The sequence below is a fragment of the Falco naumanni genome, chromosome 10, assembly GCF_017639655.2.
Source record: "Falco naumanni isolate bFalNau1 chromosome 10, bFalNau1.pat, whole genome shotgun sequence".
Lineage (NCBI taxonomy): Eukaryota > Metazoa > Chordata > Aves > Falconiformes > Falconidae > Falco > Falco naumanni.
In genome coordinates, this window is record NC_054063.1 from 15,753,961 (window position 1) to 15,770,529 (window position 16,569).

The 16,569-nt window shown below is 40.6% G+C and overlaps 1 protein-coding gene across 3 annotated transcripts in view; it reads right to left on the reverse strand.

Moving 5' to 3' along the window:
* Positions 1–16,569, reverse strand: part of NELL1 (neural EGFL like 1) — a 292,473-nt gene that overhangs the window by 186,938 nt on the left and 88,966 nt on the right. For all 3 annotated transcript variants that reach the window (XM_040609298.1, XM_040609297.1, XM_040609295.1), the window contains exon 12: positions 16,133–16,261. In XM_040609298.1, the coding sequence (XP_040465232.1) occupies positions 16,133–16,261 (129 nt within the window). The remainder of the gene's footprint in view (positions 1–16,132; positions 16,262–16,569) is intronic.

Genomic DNA, 16,569 nt, shown 5'->3' on the forward strand with positions numbered 1-16,569 from the left:
TAGCATCTGATGCTGCTGCAGTTAAGACAGCCCAAACTCAGTTTATCCCCTGCAGCTCCAAACAGTTTAACAGATGATATAGTCTTTCTATCTACAGGCCAAAATACGTCCTACTGCTACATACATATTTCAAACAATAACAGTTCCAGCTTTCATGTAGTTGTTGGATACTTGTTTTTATGTCACAACAAAATAACTTCAGTATCATCTCTTCAACTTAAGTAATATCCTTCTCCACTTAAGTCAAAGAAATTGCACCAGACTATAGGTTTTTTAAAAAAATAAAAATCAATTCGGTTTAAAAGCAAATAGACGGCTCATGCCCCCTATATCCTTAAATCTGAATGAGGGTATAATGCCTCCACCCTAACTCTGCAGTCCCAGAAGGATCATCTCAGTCTCCTTTAAGTTCTTCTTTTGAAGGACAAGGAGTTATCAACTGTAACAGAAACTCATGCAAGTTAAAATAAAGAAAATACTGTACTACAAATGGGTTGCTTTTCCCTCAAGATTTCTGGTTTTCTTGCCATTTCTAACTTGGACACTTTCTAGGTGTCTCAGGTTTTCTCATCATCACCAGTTCTTGAGAATTCAGTATGCCAAATTATTTCATAGGGGTCAGATTAAGGCTGTTTAAGATCACAAGGGCAATTCTCTGGTTTAGTAATAATATGAAAGGAAGAGTTGTCGGGTTGGTCACTTCAGAACTAAATAAAATACAGGAGAAACTACCAGGGAACGATTTATATTCAAAGGGGATTATGGCCAACACTAGAATGTTTACAAAATCAACGGCAACCTAGCACAAACCAGATATAGCTCAGGGGAAGTCACATTGATTAGACACCCCTGCAGTCCAAGATACAGTTCTCTTTTCCATGTTCCTCATTAGTTCATTTCAAGATTCATGTGAATTGCAAAACAGATTTAACTGAGTTATTTATATTGTGTTATCTAAGAAAAAAGAATTCAACTCACCTGAAACAGAAATTCATTTGTTTCCAAATGTTTAACGAGAGAGGATAGTTCAGTCTGCCTCCACATTCATCATCTGTTGCACATTAATGAATATCCAATAACGCCAATACTAACCAAGACAAAACTGACAGAATCTGTTAGCACTCAGACTGAGCTGCCGCTTTCCCTGTGTTCCTACAACACAAAACCAAGCACTCCTGGCAACCGAAACTGTGTATGGCAAAAGCTGTACGTCTTCATAACAGCCAGTGTTTTGTAGCCTTTTATGTAGGACAGTGCTGACAGTAAAAACAGCAAGGTGCTAATTACTAGAAGGTATGTTGGTGCACTGCAGCTGTTGTATTGTCAAGCATCAGCTGGCCTACCAGCCACAAAGGCATGTCAGGCTTTAGCCAAATTTGATATTGCTGTTTGTACAGCAAAATCCTTAGATGAAAACCACACATAGTGGCACCGCGAGGCTCTCAATTGATTCTTGTAGGAAAAGAAACACTGGAAATTGTGCCTTATTTTCTTTCACAAACTGAATGCACTTCAGATTGCTGCTGACCTTTTCACAAAAGCACTGATTCAGCTAGCTACACTGAAAGCCAAAAAGTAAATGGTCACCTAAGGGGTAACAGGTTACAGCAAGCTCCACAACAGAGAAGATGACTTGACTTTCAAAGGTTAATGTCACTTGCGCCACAGTAAATGGAGGAAACTTTTCATTACTAATATAGTGGTTCTTAAATAATGAAAGAGTGCTTAACTGAAAAATAATTCACGTGCATGAACCTGGCAGCTCTAAGACTAGTGTCTTCAGAGTCTGAATCAGCCTAATTGGAGTGTGTGGAAGATAACTTCCTGACCCAGCTGGTCAGCGAGCCAGGCAGGGGAGATGCCCCACTGGACCTGCTGTGTACAAACAGGGAAGGACTGGTGGGTCATGTGGTAGAGGTCATCTTGGGCATAGCAATCATAAGACATTAACAGATTTCAATTCTCAGAGAAGTAAGGAGAGGGATCAGCAGAACCACTACCTTAACTTCCAGAGGGCTGACTTTGGCCTGTTTAAGAGCCTGGCTGACAGAGTCCCTTTGGAGGCAGCCCTGAAGGGCCAAGCACCCCCAGAATGCTGGACATTCTTCGAGAAAGAAGTCTTACAGGTTCAAGTGCAGGCCATACCCATGTGCCAAAAGATGAGCCAGTGGGGGAGGAGACTAGCCTGGCTGAACAGAGAGATTTGGCTGGAACTCAGAGCGAAAAGGAGAGTCTACCACCTCTGAAAGAAGGGGCAGACAACTCTGGAGGACTATAAAGATGTCACAAAGTTATGGAGGGTGAAGGTTAGAGAGATGAAAGCCCAGCCAGAACGCAGGCTGGCCACTGCTGTAAAAAAAACCCAAAAGGTGTTTTTACAAATACAGCAGCAACCAAAAGAGGGCCAAGGATAATGTGCATCCCTTATTGGATGTGGTGGGGAACTCTGCCACAAAGGATGAGGAAAAGACTGAGGTACTTAAAGCTTTCTCTGCCTGTCTTTAACAGACCAGCTTCTCTCTGGGTACTCGCCCCCCCGAGCTGGAAGATGGGGACGAGGAGCAGAATGAAGCCCCCACCGTCCAGGAGGAAACGGTCAGTGCCCGGCTGCTCCACTTGGACACGCACAAGTCCACGGGGCTGGATGGGATCCACCCGAGGGTACCGAGGGAGCTGGCAGAAAAGCTCGCCAAGTTGCCCTCCCTCATTTATCAGCATTCTTGGCTAACCGGGGAGGTCCCAAAAGACGGGAGGTCAGCCCATGTGACACCCATCCACAGGGAGGATCCCAGGAACTACAGGCCTCGGTGCGGGGAAGATGACAGAGCAGATCACCCTGAGCACCGTCATGCGCCATGTGCGGGTGGATCAGGCCAAGCCAGCGCAGGGTGGTGAAAGGCAGGTCCTGCCTGACAAACCCCATCTCCTCCTACGACAAGGCGACCCGCTGAGCGGGTGAGGGGAGGCCGCGCGTGCTGCCCACCCGGAGCCCAGCGGAGCCTTTGGCCCGTCTCCCCCAGCACCCCCTGTGCCAGCGGCTGCTGCCGGCCGGGCGGGCGAGCTCTGCGCTGGGGTCAAAGCTGCCCGGGCGGCCGAGCCCAAAGCGCGGGGGTGGATGGAGCCACCTCCCGGGGGCGCCGGGCACACGGGGTGTTCCCAGGGCTCCGTGCTGGGGCCAGCCCTGTGCCATGGCTCTGCCCACGGCCTGGGCCAGGGGGGCAGCGCCCTCAGCCAGCTGCAGGGGACCCCGGCCGGGGAGCATGGCCTGTGGGGGGGGTCTGCAGGGGGGCTGGGCCCAGAGGGGCTGGAGCATGTCCAGAGAGGGAGAACAAAGCTGGGGAAGGGGCTGGGGGTCAGGGGGGACCTGATGGCTCCCGACAGCTGCCTGGCGGGGGCTGTGGGCTGCGGGGGTCAGTCTCTGCTCCCAGGGAACAGCGACAGGACAAGAGCAAACGGCCTCAGGTGGCGCCAGGGGAGGTTCAGGTTGGGGGTCAGGGAAAATGTCTTCACTGGGAGGGTGGCCAGGCACTGGGTCAGGCTGCCCAAGGGGTGGTGGAGTTCACCATCCCTGGAGGTATTTAATAAAGATGTAGATGCGGGGTTTAGTGACATGGCTTAGTGATGGACATGGCAGTCCTAAATTAACAGTTGGATTTGATGATCTTAAAGGTGTTTTCCAACCAAAATGATTCTCATTATTCGTTACACAAATTCTAGTATCTAGCAATGATATTGATCTTCCTGTATGTTTCCCAGTTTTCCATTCTGCCAGTTAAGTTACAACACAAGTCCATGTAAGTACCACAAAATTCTTTTTGCCTAAGAAACTCACAATGGAAAACCATGCCCATATTCTAGTGGTACGGAAGAGCTTCATGGAGAGAAAATAATCAGGGTCGTTCCTACTCCTGGAAACAGGAATGCACCAGCAACAATTTCAGGCTGGCATGGCATTCCACGTAAGCCAACAGCACAGTCATGACACCACAAAGCACTGAATCAACTTTGCACAAAATTGAGTTTTACAGCCTTACAGATGGGAGACTGGAAAGCAAGGAAACAAAGATCTGAGTGATCTGCTCCTGAGGAAACAGAATAAGTGGAAACGGCAACAGCTACTTATTGAACATCCACCATGGTGATAGGCCCTACTTTATATTCTCTTCCCTGGGCAGCCGAAGCAGGAGCACCACTGAGCCCCGTGCCTTGGGCTCCAACACATGGAAAGCACAGAGTAATGGCCAACCTGCCGTGATGGAGGTTTGCAGCCCAAGGAAACTGCCTGCTTTGCCTACGCCTAGAGCCAGCCCTGTGGCAACCAGTAATTTTTCAGTGCAAGCTCTTTGCAAAGTAGATCTTCTCTCCTTTTGCAAAACACAGCATGTCTCTGAACTAACGCTAACATTCATGTCTGAAGATGTTACTGTGTATTCATATAATTATCTCAGCACTAATAGCTACCAGTATGTACAGATGCATTCTCTGGTGAAAGCTTGAGGGGAAAATATGAGTCATAAGAATTAGGGAAACAAAATAATGAAAATTAGTACAAGAGGTAAACAATCCTAAGGAATACAAGAGGTAAAAAGGAGTTTGCATTGCCAATTCCATCCTAATCATTTTCAAGCACTTTCTTAAGCCTGTGTGTAGAGAGAAAATAATTTTCCACTATTGAAACACAGTGATCCTTACAGGCACAACTGGTATGAGGTGTATACAGCTTCAGTGAGGGAGTTCAGGAGAAGATGTAACACAGCAACAACTTCAACAGAACCAATAAAAAATTTTGGTTTATAAAATGCAATTAATCGGAAACAATCATGAGAAGCAAAACTGAAATGTCTAAACCAGAAATGAAAGGAGGAAATTACAAGAAAGTGCTAAAAATAGACAGTGAAAAAGTCGCTATAACCACCCAAAGGGTATTTTGAAATTAGATACCCTACCATTTTTCCCGTTTGTGTATCTTTTTGGAAAAAAAAATTGAATACTAAAAGAGTCAGCAAATCAATAGGAAACTAACATCAATACAAGAATTATCTTTGTAGATGCTCTACATAATTTTGTAATAATTTCCATTACTTCAATCAAAGTCTCTGTCAAACATTTTTTAACTCTTTTCCTCAGCCTCCAGAAAGACTCAGGTACAAAGAAGCGTGTTATTAAATAGACACCGATGTCTTAGAAAAATGCACTTTTTGAAAGTTTTTTCAGAGGCAGCTACCTACCTGCATTAAATAGGCTTGTCTGTCAAAAATCTGACAAAGAGGAATTCTCTTTCTAAAAACTAAATACGTACATGAAAATTTTATAGAAAGCCTTTCCTCAGCTGTCAATTAATTCAGTAAATAAAAATTAAAAAAAAAAAAACACCAAAACAAAAAAACATTTCTTACTACTTAAGTAGTTTGCTTACTTTTCTACGTTTTCTTCAGTCTATTTTGTGGTATTATTGTGCTGTGTCCTATCAATTACCATCATTCAGTAAACGTCACAATACCCCAGCAAGACAACAAAAGATTTTGTTAACACTATTATCCCAGTTTCCAGACAAACAACCAAAACAGAGAAACCTGCACAGATATATACCAGGAAATGGACAGGCCCTACATCCATTAAGGCCCAGGTAAAGCTTCCTTTTCTTACTAGGATAGTGCAATTGGAAAAAGCAGTCTCCTTTTTTGTTTCAAATAGAGCTCTTCATGCAATACAATAAGAAATTACTATCTTTCTCTTTTTTTCTTAATTAAATTTATAAAAGTATTTCCATAGCACTGAAAAAACAGGAAATTTATTCATTATTTGAAAATAAAACCTAATATAAATATATAAAACAAGTATGTCTCAATTTCAGTTGTGAGCAGAAACAGATACACTAAAATTGCTATACACCAGCATAACCCTACTGCGTCTGGATAATGTCAAAAGCTCAATGACTTAATAAATTCAGAACAGATTGCACTTAATATAGACACACCCTGCACAATTAGTGTACAATTTGATTCCAAATTAATCTGAACAAAAGCCATTAGGAAAAATGTCAGAAAAGGATGCAAAATACGCATGCCGATATCCTAAAAAGAAAGCAGAGAGTTAACCATATAGCAAAGCCCTAGGTCAGCAATAACATCTTTTCCAATTATTTCTTAACCTTTGTGGTTTGTTTTTCGTATGCACATTAGCTTTGAACACCCAGAACCATATCAGTGAGTCGGTTAATAAATCTTGCAGGGAAAAAAATGTGTATACAGTATAAACTTATATTTGTCATGGACTTAGAGAGACACCTGTACTTCTATAACTAATTCTGGTTTTCCATCTACTGGAAACAAAATATATTCACAGAAGGAAAAAGGCAATAGATAATATTTACTGGAACAGCCCCCAGTTATGCTATTACCCAGGGCAAAACACATTTTCTATTAAAAATAATAAAAAAATAAATATTTTTATGAGAAACCTGATGATTTTTCCATTCAGTTGTGGGGTTTTTTGACTGAAGGATAAAAAACTTAATTTCATTCAGTAACTCAAAAAAAAAAATAACAGTTGTAGGAAGGAGGAGGTGGTTGGTTTGTTTTTCTTTCTTTGTTGCCCTTTTTCTTGTTTTTCTTTCACAACTAACTTTAGGTAGAGAAAAGCCTTTAATTTTAATCATAAATCGTTTTGCAGTCAACAGAAAACATGTGCTAGAAGTTCCCTGCATGCAGCAAAGCTGCTGTATTTGTGACCTATATTAGAGACCCTGAGCACTGTAAGTTTCCTGGCTCCCCAGAGGCCTAACACTTCACTTTCACCTTTGCAGCAACACTCATCTCTGCTACCTTCTCCCAAGATGGGGTGCTGTGGCTTCACGGCCAGGTGAAGTGCTGCTGTGTCCGCAGTGTCCCTATTCTCTTACAGCTCAGCATCTGTTCAAGAAGCACCAGAGCCTCGGACCCACTTGTACCAAATCAGCTGGAACTTATTGAAGGTGTTATTGAAAAAAATTTTCTTTGACACATCACAGCAATGAGAACAGTTCCTAAGGAGTTTAATGCTATTTTTCCCCAACAGCCCCAACATCTATGTAGAAATCTGAACAAAATTATTTTCTACATATACTTCACTGCATCTGTTACCTGAGGACACAACACTTTCAGGCTGAGATCAGAGTCCTCAAAGTCCATCACGCAGGTCCTCTAGCGAATCAAGTTTTTTCCTGTGTTTTCAAAATTGATGGAGGGGGAGGTATTCACTTCAGTTTGTAACAGATCTTGCTGTAGGACCAGTGACAGATCTTGCTGTAGGACCAGTGACAGATCTTGCTGTAGGACCAGTGCACATTCTTCCCTCTTCTGACCCACCTATGACAACTTATAGTTACATTTAGACAGCCTCAAATCAGATCTGTTGTTCTACTAGCATATTGCCAGCACAGACCTTGAAGCAGCTAGATGACATCACTTAGAACATACATTTTCAGAGGCTCACAGCCAAGCCCAGTCCAACAGGTCATCTACATATTGCCTGTGAGAACTTCCATATGGACAAGGGACTCCATACCCCACAAAGCCATTCCTAAGAGCAACGAAGAGACAGCTTGAGCTGCAAAACTGCATATCAAGGTTCTTTCAAGTAGCTGAAAAAATATTTACAAGTGCCAGCATTTAAAAGAGATTATCCTTTTTATCATTTCAGGACTTTCAACTACGCAAAATAGTTGCCCTCTGCATTCCCAAGGGCTGCAAAAGGTAACCATAGAGAGCTGACAGCATCTTGTGTCCCTCCAGTGCTCTCCATACAAAACACGGTACAGGATAAAGGATAATAGAATCACAAAATAAATTTAGGTTAGAAGTTCCCTCTGGAGGTTTTCTATTCCAACCCCCTTTTGAACTCCACAGGCCTGTGAGAAAGTTGCTATTCTGTCAGATCCTGGGTAGCTAAAGGCTTTTGTGCTGCTATAAGAAGATGCTGTTTTGCATATATGCACACACACAGACATATGTCACAGATGCATACACACACAATCCCATAATTTTTTAAATGATTCCACTAATGCTCCAGATTTTACAAAAGGCACAGCCTCAACACCTCAACCTCTAGTTTTAAGAGCTAGGCAATTTTTAGCAACTTCGGTAAAAGTACTGTTAAGTGGCTTCCATTCAAGTCCAAGCAAAACTTCATTATTTACAAATATTTCTCAGCATTTTACAGTCTAGCTCAACCATAAGCAAACTTCCAATCACCACCGCAAGAACAACTCCAGATTTTCTTCTCTGCTTTGCTGCCAAAATGTTTGATGGAAACACTTACCTGGCCTAAACCGCCACAGACCCACTAAAAACTCTTCCAAAGTTTTCTCTTTTTCACTGATGTCAGCAGAAATGTGACAAGAGCTACACTCTGTCATAGTTTGAAGAAAGAACCTTGGCAATATCAGGATCAATACAAGGGCTTAATGGGTAAAGAGCAGCAAGAGCTGTTTCTGCTCAAAGGGTTAGTACATGCACATCATGTCACCATTTATTGCATGGATTTCTCCCTCTTTCAGTGCTGGAACATGCAATGGGAACAATTTGCTATAAGCCCACGTAAAGATAATGACACTGATCCATCAGGAACATACAATTTTATTTTTTTTTAGTTCCTACTGGTGATCTTTTAAGTCAGATTTGCTACAGTGAGTATCCAACAACATGTCATTGGGCTTTTCTTTAACCTACCTAAAAATGAAATAAAGTTCTATTTTTAAAAAAGTAGTAGTTAGAAGTGAAGGCTGTGTGAGGCACTCGGACTAGGCTGCCTCCTAGAGAGATTGTCCTAAAGAGAAGTAGTTCATTCCATCTCTGCTCCTACACACACACCCCCCCAAAGTAAAAAATACACGAACGCATCCTTGCCCCCAAATCTGGGATGTGGGCACAAAGGGATCCTGAAGGCTGAATGCAAATATGGACTGGAGAGACAGTGAAGTGCTTAAAAACAGACAGTGAACTAGACCAGTACTGTTTCACCCTGTATTAGAAATGATCAGCCTATTCTTGGCAAATAAAAAAAGGTTAAAAAAAAAAAAGCTTTATATAAGAGATATCAAATTATGTCCAATACAATTCAGAAGAAGGCAACCCTAACATGTAAGAGCATTTGTTGAAAGGGAGACAGCATCCCCAATCCCTCCGTGTAAACAAAAATCCCAAGAGCCTCGCGCAGGATTTTCGTTGCCACGCTGAAGGGGCAAGGAGGTTTCTTTCCTTTAACAGCAATGATTGCAATCTATTCAAATGCAAGTTACTCACATAAGAACTGACAGTCGCAAGGCTCAATTTCTTTGGAGCCATAATTATTTATGACACTTTATTACAATAACTCCAAAACATATGGTTACCTTATTAGAAATTAGAATTTATTTTCATATAAATCTCAGCATGACATTACACCAAAAGAACCAAAGTTACTCCAGGGGATGGCAAATAATTTCACTTTTCGGGGTTTGGTAGTTGGAATATGAATTTAAACTAATTCACTTGTAAATATAAAAGCAGTTTTGATAACACAAATGTCTAGAGCCATATAAGGCACAAACAAATTTCTGACAAGTTCTTGAACCTTAGTATAAAAATTTTAACCATTTATTTGAAAACTTTTTCTCCACTAGCCAGTATATCACCTCTGCCTTTGAACATATGCATTTACTTTACAGGGGGGAGAGTCTATTTTGTTTTTAATTCAGTCTCCTCCAGTAACAGCTCACAGCACGATGAAACTGCAGTCTCATTTAAAGTAAGTCCATAAACACGCAAAGGCAGGAGACTAACAAGTGCCTGACTTCTGATCATGTTATAGAAGACAAATTTGAGTTCATGCAATGGTTAAGATTATTGTTTAAAATAAAAAGCCTTTATGAAAACAGCAGGCAGGACAAATGTATTACATGCAATATATCACCAAGAGAAGGGACTTTCACTGATTAATAGGATTACCCACATCAGTGGAAGTTTAAAATTGACACTGTCAGGTCAATGAAGTTTTTATATTAGGTTAACAAGTGTCTTTCAAAGAAACTGTAAGCTTTAAAAAAAAAAAAAACAACCTGGCATCAAGTCACATGTTTATAAAAAGGCGTGGGTATGTGTGGGGTGGCTGGATTGGGTTTTTTAGCTGGGGGCGGGGGGGCGATGGTGATGATCTTGTTTTGTTGCAGTGTTTGTTTGGTTTGGGGGTTTTTTAAGTCTTTACGTGGGGACTTGGTTACAACTGAAACACTGCCATAGATGTTGTCTTTGCAGCAGACATTATGATCTTAACTGTAACGTTTTCAGATTTTTCTCCTGCCTTCCTCTTTGCTATGGTTTCAGCACAGAGAAAAATTCAGTGCATTTGCAAAAAACGTAGTCATTTGCCATCATTTGTCCCACTTGCTTAACTTGCGGTAATTCAGCAAGTATGCAGCATGTACTTATGCATATACGTACAACAACGCAACACCTTTCACATAGAGTGAGTAACAACTGCAGGAAATACGAACATCTTGTGAGGCAGGTTTTTTGAGAGTACAACAACAGAAGGATTACCATTAAAAGATGAACCAGAAGTCAGGTGAACAGACACCATCCAAAATCACAGCCATACATCACCGCCACACAGAAGGTTTCTATGATACCACACAATATTAATGTCACCTCCCAAGCCACAATGCAGCGCAATTAAAACAGCTGCAATAAAATTGCTACAGAGGAGGAGGGGAAAACTCAACAAAACTCAACTTACACAGCAAGAAAAACATCAGCTCTGGAAACTCAGTGGATTGCCAGCAGACTTTTACTCTGAAGGCCGTATGCAGGTCTGAGTTTATTGTTTTTCAGTTTAAACTGCTTGTAAAGAGTTCTGCGCACTAAACAGCTATTTACATAAAGGATGTGATGTGCCTAAGGATTAAACATTAGAGGTAAGCTTTATGAAGCTCTCTCATCTTCAGAACTATAACAGAAGCCATATTGTATGATGAAAGATTTTTCTTGTTCCTTTGTATTCTGCAATAGAAGTAAACTTTTATTTTCGTTTTTCATTAAAGCATGCTGATAGTGAGGTCTTTGCACTTGGAACTATATCAATAATCTTAAAAGGATGATTTTTTTTCCTGATTTCTGTGGCAATGGGAAAAAAAACACCTTCTTCCTCTACATTTTGCCATTATATTTTTCTATATGACTTTCAGAAAACAAACATTTTCTGACCAAACCTACATTAACGTATCTTCAGAACAGGGTTTTTTTCCAACATATCTACATATCTATCTTTCTGTAAAGAATTTCCTGACTATATCTGACATCATAAAGTTCAAAGGTAAAGAAACAGAAAGCAGTAAAGACCACTCCTATGTGTCTGGAATATACTTACAAAGCACAAGGAAATTAAACATGAATTTATTTTTAAAGTAACTAGCAGCTGAATCCTGACGTTCCAAGCTTACCCCCTCTCAGGCTGAGAATAGCCTTATGTACCTAAGCTCAAGACTCCTGAGTTGGGAAATGGTACATCTGTTTTTCCACAAACCTAAGATAAGAAGGAATGGGATCTCTTGGTATACAAGCTCAAATACTGAGACGACTAACTTGCAGAACTCTAAATCAAAATGCATGAAACAGACCACACACACACACAAAAGAAAGAAAGTAAAGAGGAGCAAGAAAAATACTAGCCTTCGAACCTCATTGTCAAGTACGTGAGAGACAAAGCTTTTTCTTGTCTGCCCTCAGAGGTCTCGGCCCAAAAGCAGAGCTCCCAGCCTGTCCTGGAGAATTTCTCTAACCCTAACCACACCGCCTGCCTGCAGCTCTCCTGGAGCCATGTGCAGTATCAGGCTGTTGCAGAAGCGAGACTGGACAGCTAGCCAGGGAGCAGAAGCTACGGAAGACCACTGCATGATGGTATGGCACGTCAGGCGAAGTTTGCCTGGTCTGTCCATGCTGCATGCTTGGGTCCATGCTCAGGGGCAAACCACTCAGTTTTCTCCCAAGGCTTTCATTCATGTTTACGCCATCTCGCTCCCCTGACCCAGACCATGGATAAAAATATTAAACAGAATATAGGGGAAAACACACCCTACAATTCAATCACACAATGAGAATATTGATCTTGTAGGTCCACTTTAACCAATGGATCCTTTCTTATATTATACCCCTTATGAGAGGAACATTCTCTGGTGACAGTGGTTAAGCACATGATGTGTAACGTCACAGGACATCTTGTCATATGCTACTGTATCACTTTTACTAGATGCTTCTTGGGGGCATCAGTAGCTGTGCATGAAGGACAGAAGGTTAATACTAATTTTCTTGTTTCGTACACTCTTATCAGTGAGAAGAGGCATACATTCATCCTAACTGAAAGAGTTCATTCCACTTCAGATTTAAACATTCAGATTTAAACAGCTCTCACAATTAATCAGAGCTCAACAGCAATTAGGTATTTAATCACTTTTGCACCAACACAACAACTTTGTGGGCAAAAAGGGCTGTTAATATTTCAAGCTAAAAAGGTAATAAAGAATGAAGAAGTGAGATGTGGCAGGAAAAAATGATTCTGCTTTTGCTGTCTCTGGTGGATAGCTGAATATCCACCTTTTCAGAAGAGATGACTCTGCTTGTTAGCATCTATAAAGTGAGGATAATCATGCTAGCAACAAGCCTGACTTTCAGCTGATCCAGCTTTATTTTTCTTACTTTCTCTTTGAGCTTCAGACCCCATTTGCTGACAGTTCCCTGTCCCTTAGTTTGCATTATGCAGACTGGTCCTATTACTATTTGTTAAGTAGTCACAAACTGCGGAGATTTCTGGCTTTAAAAAAATACAAGTATTTGCAGGTCTGCCGTACGTGACCCATAACGTGGCTGGAAGAATCAGCATGAGGCACACTTAAATGAATTCCCCATTTTTGTCCTGGTTTTGCCACTGAACTCCTATGCCATGTGTAACTAAATCTCATGCACGCAGCTTTCAGCTCTCAACATGGATGCTCCTATGTCATGTGGTAAAAAGTCATAGCTGCAAGTGCATACATGCTGCTACACCTTGAATGCTTGCATCCTGCAGACATTGGGCTTGCTAGCTACTTGTGCGGTTCCCAGAATTTATCCATGGATATGTGACAGAGATAAACGCATACTGGTTCAACACTTGTGCCTACGTAACCCCAAGAGCAGTTAAAACCTCAGTCAACATGATTAACAGAAAAATACCTGTAAGTCCCTTTGCAAATAAGAATGCTCTAATTATATCTCATATATGCAAGACAAGTAGGCAAGTGTCAAAAAAACAACAAAAAAAACCCAAAACTTTTCTGGTTTCAAGCAAAATACATTGCTTTTACAGAACACAGATAATCTCCACTTATATACTTCATTCATTACAAGCTTCATTTACCCGTTTGTTTTCAGAAACTGTCTTCCCTAAACATATCTATGTTACCTCAAAAATGGAATGCATATAGTGAGTGGTTATTCTACACTTGTATTTTGACATGAGTAGCTGCTAACTACTTGAAAAGGAGTTACTGCAAATGAATAGTAAAAGCCTCTCATGTTTTTATTTTACAAATTTGCTGATGACAATTCTCTGACAGAAGTTAGAATCTTTTTGATTTTTTTCCACCATACTGCAGATGTGAGTACAGAATGTTAAACAAAAAGACACAAATACGTGTCAAAAAGCAAAGCAGACTAACACAATTTTTCAGAGATCTCACAAGATCAAAATGATGCCATAAGGTCCAGCAGGATAAAACTGGACCTGCGTGTGTGAATAAGAGCGAGCAGAAACAACAGTAAAAACACAGGTAAGGTTAAATAACACCATACATAAGAATTCACATGCACAAGTATTTCAGATAAATTGGAAGAGAGAAGAAATCCAGAAAGCTCCAGTTAATGATCTGCTTGTGTCATTTAGCAGCGCATGTCACAAGTATGAAATAGTTTAACCTCGCCAGTTCAAAGGAAACAGTAATCTTACACGTCTTTTAAGTTTCAGCGCTCAAGAATGATGAAGACAAATTCAGAACTACAGCTGAGAATATTTTCCTTGCTTCTACAGGTATTTTGTATGTTTAATAGCTCTTGTTTAGGTGCTTTTCCCATTTACTTCTTGGACAGTACACACAGAAATCCAGAACTCCACAAAAAAATCCACCCCTTTACTAAAACAACACCCTGCCAAAGTGTACCTTCAGATACCTGGCTTTGATTTCCTTTATTTAAATCACAGCTTCACCACGCATTTGGAAACATTATACACCCAACTATGAAATGATTCTGTTTAGCAGATCAAATGCATAGGTGAGAGAAACTAGGTTAGAGAGGCATTGAAATAAATTTTGCAGAAAGCTGTTCTGTGGAGTGAAAGGAAACTCTGCATAGGGCTGAAAGGAGTCACCTCTTGGCTAATCAATTTGTCATTACGTGTCTGTAATTCCCCTTGCTAAAACACCTTCTCTTCTCTATCTCATAAGCACTACTCTCCATCTAGCACATTTATAATTTTGCAACATGCAGAGAACACCTCTCTCATCTATCTCATGGTCTCAAGCAGCAAAAGCACCTGTGTTTGTTCTGTTGCCTCATGTTTCATCCACATGCCCAGAAGACTGGGATTCAATTTGCCCTTCCTAAATTTAATGCAACATAGGGTCAGGTATGTTGTAGTTCCCACTAATTTCTTCAAAAAGCTTTTTTTTTCCCCCCACCACTACCACTAATGCACTACCAACATCTCCAGTATTATTTGAGTCAAGATGTTTGAGGTTTTTTTCCATAGAGGAAAAAAGGGACAGTCTGCTACTAGGTAAATAAAAACACTAAGCACTGATTTTATTTAAAACAGTAAAAAAGAACATATAGAGGATTCTGTATCATAGCTGATAAAGAGCCTTGTTACTGCCTTCTGATTTCTGAAAAGTTCTTGAAGTACATATAGAGCAGCTCTTCTCACAGTTTTTTGTTCAAAAAAAAAGTTTCTCTATATACAGTTTATCTGCTGCCTACCTTTAAAAACAAATGTGTCAAGTGTTTTCCCAGTCCCTGAGAATGCATGTAGAGGACTGTTCAAATTCTTCTTTGTAGAGAACTGACTAAATACCATAAGATTTATAGTTGCAATTTACTGAACAGCTTCATAAAGATATTTAAAACAGTCCTGCTCACTTACATACACTAAAAAGTCTTTTTATGAAAGCGGGATCATTTAAGCCCAGCCCATGCATGTCTCTCTTATTCTTTCATCCTGTCTTTCAATGCTTACAGTATATTTTAACAGCTTGTCCAAAATGCCATCTCCCTTCCATCACCAGTACGATGGGAAAAAGAATCTAGGGAAGTATTTTCTTGCAAAGTAGTTGAAAAACCTCCTACGATGGCCAAGATTAAATATTGCAGCCTGACATATAAGGGCATTAAAAATAACTCACAATGCAAAGGCAGGAAGGAATGTGCTATATGTTGATTCATCAATTTAGTTTTTAATAAGTACATCATAGCTATGAATAACAGCCAGCTCTAGAAAACACTGAGAAACAAAAAAAAAGAAAATAATGCCCCATTGCATTCATTCCTGTGATGGAATAATACATCAACAGAAGTACCTCAGCTACAGTCTTCTCAGAAATGGGTCTCTTCTGTGTCATAGGAAAACCATTTCAGTAAAGTACCCATCCCACAGAAGTACTTCGGGAAGGACTGCAGATCATCATTTCTATATTCAAGTCCCAGTACACTTTCACACTTACCTTTCTCACAAATGCCAGCAGAATTCCCACTTCCTAAATTAACGCATCATATAAAGATGTTGTTCTCTAAAAAACATTTTATAAGGTAGGTGCTGTTGTCTGAAAACCTCTATTTTAGAAATTGGAATGACAGCCTGACCATGGGGTGCCAAGGCATAACTGCATGAGGCGTGCCCATAGGTAGGTAATCTGAATGGTCCAGCACCACTTCTAATCTTCAGTCCATATTTATGAACGCAAAAAGGGTCCTAGTGATACACACCATCATGAAACTGAACTTTGCAATGTAATTCATTCATCAACCGTTTATTTAACACTATGTTGCTGAATACGCTGTTAAGGGGACCAGTACTTGAATATTTTGTTTACCTTCACAATACGCAGAGTCCCCTTGGATAGAGAGATAACCATTCTTGCATTCACAAGTAGCTTTTGTGTTCCGATTTTTGCACTCTGAATTTTCACCACATCTGTGTCCCTCCGCACAGAAGTTATGGCCTGAAACACAAGGAACATGCAAGCTGGTATTAAAGCTTTTTTTTCCCCAGTTTTACAGGTTTAATATTTGCATTGACTGTATCATTATGAAAAACTCTGGCAGGCTACATTCTATAAACCTATCCAGTGCATGCAGGCTTTTTGGATTCCCCCATGAATTCATTCTCAGTAAAACCATTTTGTTCAAAAATGTATTTGCATGACTAGTTTTAGTCAGGAGAAAAGACAACTTCAAAGGAGGAAGCAATGACAATACATTAGTCTTCTACTGAACCTATGTAGGATGAAGTGGCACCTTATCTCCGATT